General features: G+C 36.2%; 1 protein-coding gene across 1 annotated transcript; it reads right to left on the reverse strand.

Moving 5' to 3' along the window:
* Window positions 1–2,864: 2,864 nt before the first annotated feature.
* On the reverse strand, window positions 2,865–15,614 carry LOC110719496 (phosphatidylinositol glycan anchor biosynthesis class U protein-like). The gene is made up of 14 exons (XM_021898452.1): window positions 15,197–15,614; window positions 15,052–15,102; window positions 14,883–14,943; window positions 14,753–14,785; window positions 13,513–13,637; window positions 8,864–8,998; window positions 8,214–8,290; window positions 7,833–8,092; window positions 5,828–5,884; window positions 5,565–5,733; window positions 4,430–4,487; window positions 4,246–4,331; window positions 4,084–4,140; window positions 2,865–3,379 (listed from the first exon to the last, which is right to left on the reverse strand). Exons 1-14 carry the CDS (start codon window positions 15,378–15,380, stop codon window positions 3,299–3,301), a joined length of 1,434 nt encoding a protein of 477 aa, XP_021754144.1. The 5' UTR covers window positions 15,381–15,614; the 3' UTR covers window positions 2,865–3,298.
* Window positions 15,615–16,757: the final 1,143 nt, after the last annotated feature.

Genomic DNA, 16,757 nt, shown 5'->3' on the forward strand with positions numbered 1-16,757 from the left:
GGTAGTTGATCGCTTTTCCAAGTATGGGACTTTTATACCGGCACATAAGGATTGCACAGGGGAGCAAGCCGCCAAGTTATTCTTCAAGAATGTGGTCAAGTATTGGGGCTTGCCAAAGAGCATCGTCAGCGACCATGATCCAAGGTTCACCGCCAAATTTTGGACGGAGCTTTTCAAGTTGTTAGGGTCAGGTTTACATTTCTCCACAAGCTTCCACCCGCAGACGGATGGGCAGACAGAGCGAGTGAACGCTTTGTTGGAGCTCTATTTGAGGCATTTTGTGAGTGCCAATCAACGAGATTGGGCAAAGCTCATAGACATTGCCCAATTCTCCTTTAATGTGCAGCGGTCTGAGGCAACCCAGCAAAGCCCCTTTGAGATAGTCATGGGTCAACAACCCTTGACTCCACAAGCAGTTGTATCGGGCTACACGGGTAGCAGTCCCGCTGCCTACAGATTAGCTAAGGGATGGCACGAGCAGCTCGACATCACCAAGGCTTACTTGAATAAGGCCGCTAAGAAGATGAAGAAGTGGGCAGACAAAAACAGGCGCCCATTGGAGTTTCAAGAAGGCGACCTAGTCATGGTGAAGCTCTTGCCGCACCAATTCAAAGTCTTCCGCAAGGTGCATAAGGGGCTAGTGTGGAAGTATGAAGGGCCATTCCCGATCATTAGGATGGTCGGGAAAGTTTCCTATAAGCTTGAGCTACCTCCCAAGCTGAAAATACATCCGGTGTTCCATGTTAGCATGTTGAAGCCTTACCATGCCGATCTGGAGGATCAGACCAGGGGAAAATCACAACGGGCACCTACGGCCGTGGTAGCATCGTTTGAAAGGGACATCGAGAGCATCGAGGCAAAGAGAGTCATAAGGCGTCGAGGTGTGCCAAGCTACAATGAATACTTTGTTCGTTGGAAGGGTCTGCCGGACAGCGAGGCCTCGTGGGAAAAGAAGAAGATTTGTGGCAATTTGCGGACAAGATCGAGGCGTTCGAGTCGGGATCTTGACGAGGGCGTCAAGACTTAGGTGGGGGAGCATGTCACGACCCACACATTCCACCCCTCACTAGGGCCATTGGACGGTAGGCAACAATCGTGGCTAGGGGGAATGCCCTTGGTGCGCGCTGGCTAGGCCAGAGACACCCTCCCCCTATAGAGCTTTATATTGCTCCAGTGCTGTCACCCTAGTGAACACCCAAGTGACAGTAACACAATAATGGGCTATTTGGGGACCCAAATGAAGTCCGATGGAGCCCAAATTTGGGGGTCCACCATTTTTAGGCCCAATAAACATCATGGTGGTGTTAGATTTTGAAGGAGAAGTCCGGAAGGTTCCAGAATACTCAAGGAGACTCGAGATGCATCCGGAAGCTTCTAGAACCTCCTAGGACATCCTTGAATCATCTGTAAATTCTAGAGTTGTGTAGATAATTCTAGAGCCATGTACATAGAGGGAATGTACTAAAGAAATGTATAGAATACTCTAGAAAAGGATTAGATCTAGAACCCTCCATTTGAGGAGGTTAGTGAAGGTTCTAGGCCATGCTTAGAACACTATAAATAGGGGACTTGACCTTCATTTGGAGGCATCTCAGAAAATACTTGTAAACACTCTCTCTCAAGCTATCAAAGCATTCAAAATATTTATATCCTCTTGTGTTCTCAACATTCCTTAACTTTCGTTGCACACTCTTGCTTGAAGCATTTCGGGGTTAAGCCTTGACTAGCATCCGAGGGAGGGAAGTTAGTAGGCTAGCGTGCATAAGACTAGGGGGATTAGTCAGCACGTGACATTAAGCTCAAAAAAATCTTGCATTTTAATAACAATCTAAACGCTTGCATATCTTTACGGGAAATTGTAACTTAAAAGTTGTATTGTATAATGAACACAAAAAATTTTGATCATAGGTTTTATAAAAAGATAAATAAAAGAATATGAATTATTAGATTAAATGGATACATAAAAAGTACACCATATAAGATTTTTTGTAAGGGTAACTCAAGGCTCATTATTTTAATCAATATTAAAAGAATTTCCCTAAAATCATGCTTTACCTAAGGATTTCCATGGTTCGATAACTTTTTTTGAGTAGAGGTGTTAAAAACTGACTCGATATGAATATAACCCAAACAAAACCCGATCTGAATTGGACACAATAATTATGCATACTCAAATTTGAAAGTAGATCCAACCCAACCTTGCCGAACCGACCCAGACACCTGAATTAACACCTCTATTCTTAAGGCCCACTTGTTTATCAAGTTCGATTTAAACTTGTTAAAGCTTTGGCTTAAACTTAAAATGCAATGCGCACTGTGCACATTTGTGAACTGCTCAAAAAAAGCCAAGCATGAACAAGAAATTTAAAAAGCTTGTCCGAGCACAAGCTATCTCCAACAATTATAATCCTTACCAAGCTTAGCTTGAATAGAGGAAAACTGGATTTGATTCTTTTGCAACTAGATCTTGCTAAGATGGCAAGCCTTGCGTATGGTCACACTTGAACTCCAGTAGGAAGTAGCAATTTGAGGCTTGAGCTTGTCACGGCCAAATCTAGGCCAAGCTAAAAAGCTTGTGAGCATGGTCAGACTGTCCGATGGTCGTATATAAGATCATACAGTTCATCAGTTGGGTTATTTGCATCATACTTTTAAGCAGGGTGGGAGAATTAATTCACAATGTATTTAATTCCATAATAGCAAAACTTGATGCAGATATTTCAGTTCAAGAAGTGTGCCTTATTGCACTTGCTGCTTGTGTTACACACCACTTAGAAGCCTATCGGCAAAGCAGTATTGGATCAAAGCCATTTCCAGTATCCACAATATTAAGCAATATGACATCTAAATTAAGATGGAGAAAGTGTAGGCTATTCAAAAGAACGCTCATCAAATCAAAATATTACAAATTCGGAAGCAAACCTAAATGAAAGAAAAAATCTCGAGTAAATCAGAATAAGATAAAATTCTTTTACCCTACCAGCTAATCTTAGATCGTGATTGCCTGCAAATATAAATATCTAATCAGTGAGGAACGCTACTGCTCTAACGCCAAAAAATTACCGAATTTCTCAATGGTTACAACAAAGATTCTCCCTAGTCCCTAAGGATGACCAAGAATGCAACCACCAAAGCGGAATACCTTCCAAATTTTCACAGACATTGCTTTTGGAACCGTCGCCTGATGATTAAAGATGGTCAACGTGACTGTTGAGCTCTGTACAACATCGGCCTTTAAAGCACCGCCATAACCAAACCATTTGGTGAAGTTGGAACGACATTCGGATGACTTTGCAACTCAACTTTTGGTAGTAATCAACTTACCCAACCATCTGTCATGGTTAAGCATTGCACTTGCACTATCAACCACCAATACGATCTGAAACAACAAAACAAGATATTTAGAATCATCTCGGGAATAATTAGATTGGCTAGGTTCTATCATCAGGAGTCTGGACGAAAGGATGTAAATAAAAAAAAAAATATCAGAGGCACTTGGCTAGAATGGAAAGTGACTGTTCCCATAGGCCACAACACTAACATAACATTAAGACAAATGCACACGACTAAAACAAGTAAACAGTTAAAACCACCTAGTATGCACTTGAACCTACTATCCATTTAAACAAGCATTCAAAATGTTTAATAGAATGACAACTAGAAGCAACATGTTCTGAGTACATACTTCAAGGCACACTACAGAGGAGTCGGAGGACATGATCAGTTTATAACACAGGCTTGCAATTAATTTTGTGTTGTTAATTGTATTGCCAATTTCAATCCACTCTGAAAGTCTAAATTGATAATCAACTGATGGTTAAAGAATATTACTTTGGGAATGATTTAGAAATAAGAAGGGCATTAAAGGCTCAATATGTTGTAATTCATTCATATATTCAAGAAAAGATCATAGTTTGACAAAAAAATTAAAGTTACTCAATGTTGCACAATAGACATAAGCCATAGGGGCATCCCTTTGCTTATATCAGAAACATTGGGCTCCAAGAATTCAATTAAAATGGGGGGAAAGAGGGGGGAGGGGGGGAGGGGGGTAGCAGAGGTGTCACAATCAAGGAAGCAAACCTGGAGAGCAGCATAAGCTATCGCAGTTGCATAGTAGAAGTTTGCATTCCCAGTTCCCTGTCAGAACGATCCAGTAATTATAAAACTACTCTCACACTAAGGTAGTCGATAGCATCAAGAGGTAAGTTAAAAAAAAAAAAAAAAAAAAAAAAGACAGCATACCCTCCATATCCAAAGATTGTGCATAACAGGACTCAGGAGATTAACACCAACATACCCACAGAAGAGGACAAAAGAGAAATGCATATCTGCAAAAAAAAAAAAAAAAAAAAAAAACATGAAACAATTTAATAATTCACGTCCACTTATATTAAGAGAAGAATAATTAACAAATTTATGGACTTACCTGCTAATTGATTGATAAACAAGCCAAACAAACCAAGATACAGTGCGGAATCTGCAACCTGAACAATATCAAACAAGAAATAAAACGGTGTAGGAAACATTAGGTACACATAGTATGATAGTGGGACTAATATCATGTCTGAACAAATATCTATTTTAAAAAAAAAAAGAAAAAAAGTAGTTCTTATGATATGACAGTTAAATTGAAATTGACGTGTCATTCTAGGTCTTGTCTTCAATAAATCGACACCAAGCTTGTGTTTACCATTTCTTCTCCATCAAATTCTCAATATGACTTTCTTCAAGGTCAAGTGAACAAAATATACTATATAGTACTACGTATAATCCATTTTGACAGGTCTAACGGACCAACTTCATTCCAGAGTAATGGTACAAAAGAATTTTTTTACTTTTACTGTTCAGCCAAATTAGCTAACTGGCTATCACCCAGCTCAAAAAGCATCCATTTATTACATTGACAGACATGAAACCTTTCAGCACTGTAACTATTATAAGGGCATTGGAAATCAAAGACTTGCTGTACAAAGTTACAATGAAGATTCTTCAGGACCTCAGGATTTAGACATAATATATAGCACATTAGCATGGTAATAAAATATGAACATGTTTTTTTAACTCCAAAATAAATTGGTCGCATGTTATGAAATAATGGATAAAAAGTCTTCATTCAGCTGAAATCGTAATTGCAGAACCTTGAATGGTCTCTATCTAAGTCGATTAACAGGATTTAACTGACCTTTCCTATACAATATTCAAGTTGAAGCACATCAAACCCAGCAAAACGAAAATACTCTTCATCACATTGCAATTATAAGGTCAGCCGCATTTCTATACAGATATTCTGCAAATCTACTTATGGTTGAACCTAGAGTCGCAAACAAAAATTCTAAACAGATGTCCAGACAGTATGATCACAAAAGCTATATCTGATATCACAGCATGCAAGTTTTTGACTTTGATTAGACATATCATTCAAAAAGTTCGACAATAAGCACATGACAGACATTTTTTGCCACACCTGAACAAACACCAAATATTTAACAATTTAAAGCTTATCAATTAAAGATGGGTTACTTGAGAAAAGCACTAAAGTTAATTAAAGATGGGTTACTTACTGATGGATAAGTCTTCAGCATTGAACATATTGCAACATAGACAAAAGCCAAGAAACAAGGCCGATGTTTCATCCGTATGGCCAAAGGCAATATCATGAAGAGAATGTTCATGTGGATCACTAGGAGGAAAAAATTTCTGAAAAAATCAAAAACCTCTGCAAAGAAGTACCTGCAGTTAGCATATCAATCAGATTAGCATTGTCACACCAAGACCTTAAAAATCAGCTGAACACTACCCCTGTACCTCCCCAACTGTCACTCACCATAAAACACCTATATTTGGAGACAAATCTTCCACTGTCAGAATAAACCCATAGGTCCTGCAGAAATACTCAAACAAGTCAAACCACCATGTGGCTATAACCCTTTTTATAAAACACATTGCATCAAATTACAGTTCAAGAAAATAAGTAACAGTCTAACATTCTTCCCACTGTTCGACAGAGTTTGTCCCAGTCAGATTTGCACAAAGATTAAGATTAGTGGGGAAAATTAATAGTAATAGGCTTTAAAACATAGATTAATAAAGGACCCTTAGACATCCATTCTACCAATTTGACATATACCAAATATAAAGTGATTTAAAAGCATACATATCACACCTAAGTCGGAGGCAAGAGTGGTGAGTGACCACTGTAGATTTTAAAAGTGCACATGTTGCTCAAGCATGACACTAGAGAGGTCTTACTGGTACTTCGCGTTTAGACCAAAACCCAGCAAGTAGTAGTGATCTTGAAGTAAACTTGTCACAATAGGAAGTCATTTCTATTAAAAAAAAAATGAATTTGTTTGCAAAAGTGACTGCAAAAAAAATTCTAAGAATATTCAGCTTTGTCGAAATGTATGAAAGCAAGGATCATAAATATTAAATCACCACGTTAATCAACTAAAACAATATGCAGCATTTATTGGTTTTTAATTTTCAAGGGAAAAACAATATTCAACATTGTCTCTCATGTTCGCTTCAGTTAATAGTTGGAAAAGGCAGATTTTAAAACAAAACCAAAGTCTTATCCCAAAAGGTTGGCCCATGCACAGCCCAAGCCCATGTGCCACCGTTCCATGCTTGCGTGCCTAAGCCAAATTTCCTAATTTTAGCGTGCTTTGTCATGCTATGCCGTGCCTAATTGTGTTTATTCCAAATAAAGGCGGCCCACTCTGGCCCATGGCCCGGTACACACAGTAACGTGCCTACACTGTGCCCATGTTGTGCATTTTATTTTGTGCTAAGTTGTGACATGCCTCAGTCTGGCCCGGCCCAAAGCAATCTTTAGGTCGACTACATGAAGCAAAAAATTCACTAATCATGGTCAACCACGAAGAACCCTCTTTCTCCATTTGCTTCCATCTAGTGCTACACACTCTAATCCCACTGTATATCTGTCATTCTTAACTCCTTTTCTTTTAGTACTTTTTGGCCATTCATGGCTTCGTTTGAAGTTTCCGTCTTCCTAACCAGTGCACCCTCTAGTCGAAGTCTCACATGGCAGCCAATTTTCTCTTATTTTATCCTCAATATCTGTAACTCCAACTTTCCTTTGAATCTCATTCCTAATGGTTAATTCTATCCTTCAAAGTGTTCCCGCGCATCTATCTCAACATACACATATGAATATTATCCTTCCTAAATGCCCAATATTCTGACCCATATGGTAATGTCGGTCTAATTGCTGTCCTATATTAAAAATATTCTTCCAATCTTAAAGGCACACTACAATCGCAAAATAACCCAAGTTTGTTGTGTGGAAGGGGGGGGGTGTGGGTGATGAATGCATTATTAGTTATTACTGGTATAGATGCCATAACACATAATACCATTCCTCCAATGCCTCAGTAAAGGTTTCTGCCTAGGGCAGGATGAGGTACATATATATACAGGCTTTCCCATACAATTACAGAGAGGATCTTTTAGCCTCATCCTTACAGTTGCAAGGATTTTTGTGTCCCAAAGATAAGTTGACTAATAGTTTGAAAGGGCACACTTGAACAGAAAGGAGACTTATCAAGGGAATTGGTCATCATATTAGAAGGGAAAAGAAGAAAAAAAATAATCTAAATGAGACTCTTACTGGTAAAAAGTACCATAGCATATAATACCATTGCCCTAATGCCTCTCTGTAACAGTTCCAGCCTAGGGCAGATGGGTGACACATGTATACATGCTTTCCCATACAAATACAAAGAGGATCTCATAGCCTCATTCTTATAACTGAATAGAAATTGTTTCTTGCACTCTTAATGATAGAAAACTCATTTACTTTTAGCTACCTTTTAAACATCTCTTGTAAACCACCATTCAGTCCGACAGAGATTCCACACAAAACCAGAATATATACTGACCAAGCTGACGCCCATAACAGGAACAAAATTACTGGCTTCCATGTAAAAGAAGGTAATGCTGAACCAGATTTTAGTTTGACATGCTGCAAGCTACTATCACCAGAATTTTTTGCACTGTCTCTGGAAAGCTTCTGCAAGAACAATTTCTTCGGAGGAGCATCTGGACCGTAGCCTAGCAAGAGGATCACCTAGAATACATATATGCTCACTTACTTGAAATTTTAAATAAATGATCCCCAAAGAAGTGAATCATGTTTGCTTCTAACACAGAGATAGCCGAGGAGTCAAGGTCAAAGAAAAAGATAATACCGGTATAATAAGAACTGCTGGATATAGTGATATATGAGTTGCCAATACCCATCCAACGGCAGCCAGTGGTATTAATCCTGCATCAATTTTTTCACCATGTTCAACACTAATGGAATCACCAAGAAAGAGATACCACAAAAAAAAAAAAAAAAAAATTTGAAGATTTTGAGGTCTATAAAAAATATCCTATAATTGTCCCAAGTAAAGAACATACAAGTAAGATGAAATAAGGATAGACGATAGAGATGTAGGGTATAGAGCCAGGCAAAGAAAGATTAAATTCAATGGTTAATTAAATCAAATTCTTCCTTCTACCTTGGGTATTTGGGTACCCATGTTAGATACTTGACACTCCTACATTTGCGTGAACACTCAAATGTTTCATTTGGCACTAAAAGCACATATATATACTTGCACACCCGAGTCTAAATAATGCAGAGGTCAATAGTCCGAAGTGCAAGGATGACAGTGAACCACAAGATTACAACAATTAACATGTGAGTAGGTTTACAAATAAGGCAATATTATCAAATCACATATTTATGCAAAATTACAATCGGTGGGGCTTCAGGGCCAATATAGCAATCTACTGCATAAATAAGAAAAAAAAGACAAACAACTTGTATAGGATAAAATGGTTGGCGTCTTACGCATACATGCTCCATAAATAGACAAAATCACAAGGAAGTTCTCAATGGGAGATGTCGAAGATCCCACACATGTAAGAATCGTCAAAGGATTCCATAGGTAAAATAGAGCTGAAATATCCCCAGAAGCATAAATTTCTGAAAGATAAACAAGTTTACATTTAGTTAGTTCACTGCTCACTGAGGTATGGTAATGTAAAGACAAATCACAGAATGATAATTTTACATGTAAACAAAAGAGAAAAGTTGGGGGTTTGATCCCTCCTTGCCTACAAGGATACAACCGATTCCAAATGAAAAAAGAACCAGAACCCCTGATTTGGCTAGGATAATCCCATTTTAGTTAAAGGGGATGAAGTAGTCTCCATTGTCTTGACCATCTTATTATGTCTAATGGACTTCTTACAGTTAGACAAGGAAAAGAATACAGATTTTTTAAATTACGAGTTACAATAAGACAAACAAATAATGAGGTCATGAAGTCTATCCTTTCCGGCTAAAAACTTAATATATAACTAATACAACAACCTCCACTTTATAGATCCAATGGCACATAGCATAGGGAAGAGAGAAATGCTTGGTCAAACTCTAGTCATTATAACTCAGATTACTCTAATTCTAATTTATACATGTATGTTTGTGTTGGAATAGAATTCCCCACTTACCCACAATTAAACCACAGGAATTGCAACAACACCATCATAGAGAAGCTTTTCCTGAAAACAAACTGTTGCAGGAAGCTGCAACCTTTTGCCCTCTTGATCACAGTACAATATCAATTTAATCAGGGGTACGATATCAATTTAATCAGGGAAGAACATCTCATCAAATGACAGACTCAAGTATCTAGTTTATATACACCCTTAAGGCTTTAAGAATAGGAGAATCCATGCAACATAGACAAGCTGCTCAGATGTTTTTACTTTTTAGCACACCAATTGGGATAGGGAATAACATGGTTGCAGATTACTTGCATACTCTTTAATTTTATTCTCTAATGAACTTAAAAGTGGCATTGACTGCACTGCATTTACCTTACTCTTTAATTTCATATATGTCAAGGCATCACTCAGTGAGCTTGTGCAAGGGATAACTAAGATGAGATAAGACAAGCTTAATGACTACCTCAGTTAATGGCATTGCACATCATGTCCAGGCTCAATAAAGTTCAGATTAGACAAGGTTGTCCGAATGCATAAATTCATAAGATATGTTATACGTATAGTAATACAGAGATCAATTATGCTTTTAACATTTCACCAGCTCATTAACAATCCAAGCCTTCATCTACTTCTACTACCTTGTCCTTTAATCTTCATCATGACCGACTCCACAACAAGGTCTGTCACCACCAGTAATAACCACCACTACCAGTGTTTATAGCCACCGCCACAATCAAATCCTCTCTTTTTTGTCTATCTCTTGAAGCTGGATGGGAAATTACCACTTTTACCAGCATCACAGCTCGACAAGCACTTAGCTCCTAAGGATTCAAAGAAGATAAAAAATGTCCACAAATAAAATTTGGTAGATCGAATTTGAATGCTCTTCTAAATGTTTCCACCTCAAAACTCCTCAGGTGGCAACTAGAACTAGCTCATATAACCCCTTGCTCTGAAGCCCCACTTTCTCCCCATGGGCCATAAAATGAAATGCTAGATGTATTTGCTAATCAGATTGCTTTAGATTGCTTCTACAGAGCTGTACTCTCATTAACCACTTCTTTGAACTCAGAATGTTAATAAATGCATGGGAAAACTAAATGCAGCCCAATTCTCTCAATTCCATGACAAATAAGAAAGACCCAAATTGAGAGAATTTCAAAACCCATGTGAAAGTAAAACCCTGTAATTTTCCACAGATTAAAGGAAGCCCATGACTTAGATCCTACTTCTTACTCCCCTGATTGCAGACTTTTGATTGACGGTAAAAACAGAAGAAAAGCTTCAATTTTTCTTGTTCTTTCTCTGTAGTTTTGATTCCAATTTTGCACCTCCACAATTTATGCCTCCACCAGTTTCTTATATTTGCTTTCTCCCTCCTCTTTTGGTAACAGTGTAACACTGCTTCAGATATTTAATTCAATTTCTGTACATATCTTTGTTTTCTCCATTTATCCAGATATTTTAGAAAATTTTCAAGTAAATAAAGAAATTCTTTGTATTTCCCAAGCACAATAATAGGATTAAAATATCAGAATTTGAAATTCATACATTAAAAACAAATGTAGGTTCCCAAACACAATCTTTCATTATTTTTTGTTACTTGAAAGATAAACTTCATTTTATAGGGAACTCCAAATGTCCACCAAAATCAAGGCACGAGAAAAGGAAAACTACAATTTCACTAAACATCAATAAAGCACCCACATTGTCCCACAAAATAGCCCAAAAGATAGAGAGAGAGAGAGAGAGAGAGAGAGAGAGAGAGAGAGAGAGAGAGAGAGAGAGAGAGAGAGCAACCTACAATAGAATCTTATACCCTTTCCTGTTTCCTCCAAACAAAATTCATATAATGAATCTGCACATAAGCTAAAATGAGCAATCCAATGAATCCTAGCGATACCAAACAATCTATGCCAAAGTAACATTACTATGGGACAATGCAAATTATTCCTTGTCTCCTCGCTAGCAGGACATACCAAACACACATGAGGAAAAAGAGCTTCATACAATATCAAGTTCATAGACTATCCATTTAGAAGCATTGTTTCGCCTTACTAAAAATTATTGTCTTATTTCAGACAAAGAAAGTTCAAATAAGTTTAGATAGAATAAGTTCTACTACACTGAAAATATGTTTGGATACACTCATATATAAGTTCTACAATATTGAAAATAAGTTCTCTTAATTGAATAAGTTAAGATAAGTTCAAATAATATAATTTCAAACAATATAAGTTGAAGTAAAGTGAGCCTAAGATGCGGATAGCCGGATAGTGATTATTAATTGCATCAAGAAAGAAAAAGATAAAATCATCCACAACCATACGCCTTCCAAAGAAAACCTTTTAAGAAACCTAACTCTTCTGCCTCAAAGCATCCTACTTTATATATACCACCATAAAAAAATATATATAGATGGTGAAAGAGGAACACCATGTCAAACCAAACCACCTTTTAGGCCTCACATTCATCATGTGCTTATTCATTTAAAAGGGAAAGTAAGACTTAATATGAATTGTATACATGACAAGTTGTGTTTGGCATAAATGGGCAAAATGGAAGAAGTGGAACTCTTTTAAGAAGTTGAATTCCCATGAAACATGGGAAGTGGCTTACCTACCCTCCCTTTAGTAAGTTGATATTCGCATGAAGTGCAAATGCCAAAATGTAGACCTAACATATGTTATTTACTAAGAAGTTCACAAGGAAAGTTAATTCATGTGAATTGAAACTTTCCATGGGAAATTAACACCCATGTGAACCAAGGAAGTACTAAAAATGAATAACTCACACAAGAAAGACACCCTCGAAGCCATCCCTTCCACCTAGGACCAAAACCTTGTATCATTCATCCAAAATTTTCAAGCAACCTTATCACAAGCTAAATGAAAACAAGTGATTGCCCACCTCTATGACAATTGTCAATCACTTCATTAGTTACCTATGTTGAACTCAAAATTTCACTGCCCCCAACAAAAGTACATTGGTTTCAGGAAATCATGCTAGGTAAGATCACACTTAATCGTTGAGAGACAACCTTAGCCAGAATATTTTGTAAACACAAGTGAGTAGACATGAAACCTTCAAACTCAATAACCGTTTTATTATAAGAGTAACAAAGGTAGTGATTATAATCTTACATACTAATTCAGTCTTTAAAAATCTCATAGCACACCTCAAATAAACCATTTCTAACAACATCTTAGCTTATCAAGCTTCATATTAAAGACATTACTCTTGAGCTCATCAACAACATCCCAACTTTATCATTCTAGGGAATATGATCTTATTTCAAGCCCATTAACAATAGAATGATCAATCGCCTCTTCCTTAATAAGGATCATCGATAGAAGAAATCTCCTCAACAATAAAATCTTGATCCCTAACATATTCCCCACCCACTCAACTTTAACCTCTTTAATACATCTTCTCCTTCTCTCATAAGCAACCTTGATAAGCAAATTCGATCTGTCGTTCCTCTCTTTTGCAGTTTCGCCCCTTAATTTCTTTTTAAGCAATACATATTCTAATTCACTTTTTATATTTTCTCTTCGAAGCTTTAACTCGCTATTTTGCCTAACCAATGTAGGCATCAACCCAAAATAACCTCTCTTCCTCAACACAATACCACCAAACGTCTTCAAATTTTCAAAGTCCAACTGATCCTTAAATTTTGCATCATTTAAACCCACTCCACCTCTAAACAGAAATTACATTCCACCAATCTTAAATTCAATTCTTAAATTGTAGTGATGAACCCATATGTTCTCAAATCTATACGGAGTACGACTCGTAATTTATCTTATTGATACAAGTATATAACAAGATCTCAACAATCAAAAACCTTGAAATTAATTAAGTATATCATAATTAAAAGACTTAGTGCACTGGCCAACAAACCCGCATTCAAGATTATATATACAAAATTCATATAAATATATTTTATCAAGACACTAGAGACTAATCCTTTTTGACATTGAAAATTACCTGAGGTTCCCAATATTTTTTCAAGGCTTAGAGCTTTCAAACTCTGACTATATGCTGATTTAAGCTTCTGGCCAGTTGCTCGGAGAAGCAATGCAGCAATAAAATCTGCAATCACAAAAAGCAAACTATATCCAAGTGTTGATATTGACCACGGAAAATCTTTTTTCTATTTAAGTTGGATTCTTGGCTGATTGAAAAAATCCAAAATAGTCTAGTACTTTATGTAAAAGCATTAGCACAAAACACAAGAGCACGTTGATCCAAATGATTTCACAGTAAGTAGATAGAAAACAAACCAATGACAATTACTTTGAATCCCCAAATCCAAGGATATAACAGGGAAGAAAGAGGCAAAAAATGTGCCTTACAAAAAATTTGCATGATCTGACAGAACATCACATTCCCAAAAGTTATTCAGAGCAAGTCTCTAAAATGCATAGTAACTACTTATTTCTTCATCAGGTTCTTCATTAAGAAGTGATTGTCACATTACTTTTTTGGAAGAGTCGGAAATTGTTCATTATTAATAAATCACAGTTGAATTTCTCATAGTCATTTGGAGTGAATGAAGAGGACAGGGCAGACACGAATGTTGCTAAGTGTTTTTTTAGTGGAAACACAAAATGGTTTGGGTAATGTGGCAACAATTTTTGGACAAAGGAGTGGCAAAGTATCAATTACTCCCTCCGTCCCTAAAAGAAGGACCCTTTTGGCCAAATTTTAGTCCCAAAATGTTCATCCCATTTGCATTTAAATACCCTCTAATTTGCAATAATATTTGTGCAAAATTAGCTTCCCCATGCAAATTTTGTTCTTTCTATGTACTTTTATTACTTTCTCTCTCTACTTTTTTGCAAATCCCATGTAAATTTCCCTTTTCAATTTACTTTTATTAGTTTTCTCTTACACTCTTATACTTCCAACTTAAGTTTCTTAATACCCGTGAAAACTCCCCAAAAGGTCGTTCTTTTAGGGACGGAAGGAGTACAAATAAGCACAAGTTAACAAAAGAAATGACATAAAAACACATTTTCAGTGTTCAGTAATTAATTGCAGGTCAAATATTATCAAAACTCACTAACTAAAATCAACATCTATGATCAGCATAAAGCAATACCATCAAATAAATACTAACACGGAAATCTACTGATGGAAAGCATGAAACTTTAATGGTAAACAATAACAATAATACCGAGCATATGGTAATCCACTATCAGAGGAGGTTGAAGGAAAGATTTACCTGCACAAAATGTGGCTTGGTAGCCCGTCAATTCTGCTCACGTTGCAACAAAATATAATCAAATTAGCTACAATTTAATGAAACTAATACTCACAATCACCAATACAAAACAAAGTCATGAATACTTTACTTTTGAACAGTTAAAGGGCCAAGCACAGAAAGCAACAATGGAGAACCATGATACATAGATCCTGCAAAATTCCCACATAAGATTGACCAAATTAAGAAAACCCCATTTCAAAATCAAAATAAATTGATCAAACAAAACAAAAATTGGGATTTTTTTTCAGAAAACAAACCAGCATAAGGTGAAATTGATGCCTGCTTCTTTAACCAATAACCCTCAGCAACTGTCAAAAATTCAAATCAAAATAACAAAAAGGGTGAGCAATTAAACATGCAAACTAAGTGGGATTTCAGCTGAAAGAGAGAAAGAGAGATTACGGCGACGAAGGGAAGTAACAGGGGTGGAGACTTCAGGGCGAGAAGCTAACTGAGAGAGGTTATCTGGGAAGACGAAGATGAGTATGAGTCTGAAGATGATTGCTGCAATTGCCCATTCCCAGAATCTCTTTATCTCCTTCGTTTTCGTTGTCGATGATTTTGCGTTGTGTTCGTCTTCACCCATATCGTCCGATTATCGTTGTCTTTCCCTCGAGTCCTTCAGTTGAATTGGATCTCGAATAGCACGGCGTAGTGATCAGTTCGTCTCCGGCGGAATGGATACACGATACTAATATACTTTTTTTTTTTTTTAAATGCAAATAGTTACTCCCTTAAAATATTTTATACACACGGGTGTACCGTGTAGTCGTGCACCCAATTAATGCAAAGTTAGTTTATATTCTTCATTTGATGATTAAATGAAATCAATCATCAAAATAAGTACAAAATGCTACCGTGCACCCGAGTGTATATAACAATCTCTCCCTATAGTTTTTTTACGTGTTTTTTTTACCTAAAAAAAATATATTTTTTAATTTTATATCTTTCTTACTTCAACAAAATAATTTATATATTTCTTCTCTCATAAGCCCTACCCAAATTCAGTAATTCCCTACTCCTAATTATTTATTTCATCTCATAATTATTTTTTTCTTATTTTAAAGCGGAAATTTTCTCTCATAAGCCCCATCCAAATTCACTATTCATTATTTATTTCATCTCATATTTATTTTTTTTTAATTTACATTAGTTTCCCACCTTGCCACGAGTTGAGCTACAACGTTCCCTGCTCTTTTAACATGGACACATGAAGATGAGGGAAAAGAGAGGCCTAATCTAATAATCTAATATCATATCATATCATATCACTAATAAATAAAGCCGGTCTCGTAACCAGACCACGAGACGGCGACACTTGGCATTCCAGTTTTTCGTCAAGTGTCGCGCCATGTAGGTGACAAATAGGTATTATTGTGACACATATGATGCTAAATAAGATAATTTTGGATAGATTTTTTAAGATAAAAATATTATATAGAGTTTTATTATCGATATACTTCTAATATTTCATATATACAAATTTAATCATAACTTTTAATAAATATCCTATAACTCGATTATATTTTCATCTTAAAATTCGTTTTAAATTTTTTTTAAAATAAGATCCATTTATAATATATTTTATTTATTGAAAAATAAATAGAGAAATCAATAAAATAAGTTTTAATCAGTGAAAATAAGTTTTAATAAAAATAATTTTAGTTTGGTAAAAATGCTTTTGATTCAGTAAAAATAATCTAAGTTCAATAAAATAATTTCAAGTTAATAATAACATATATATTTATTTACAAACAAAACTACAAAAAGTACACTATTATATAAATAAGCGATATGATATCGTATGTCTAAATATTTTGCATTATCGAAAGGGATTATATGATTGTATTTAACATTCAAGCCAAAAAGTTTATCCTAAATTTTATCAACAATCCTGGTATCGCTCGGGCACAAAAGTGGTCACTAATAAATAAAGTCGGTCTCGCAGTCAGGTCACGAGACA

This window comes from Chenopodium quinoa, unplaced genomic scaffold (assembly GCF_001683475.1).
Source record: "Chenopodium quinoa cultivar QQ74 unplaced genomic scaffold, ASM168347v1, whole genome shotgun sequence".
NCBI classification, from domain to species: Eukaryota; Viridiplantae; Streptophyta; class Magnoliopsida; order Caryophyllales; family Amaranthaceae; genus Chenopodium; species Chenopodium quinoa.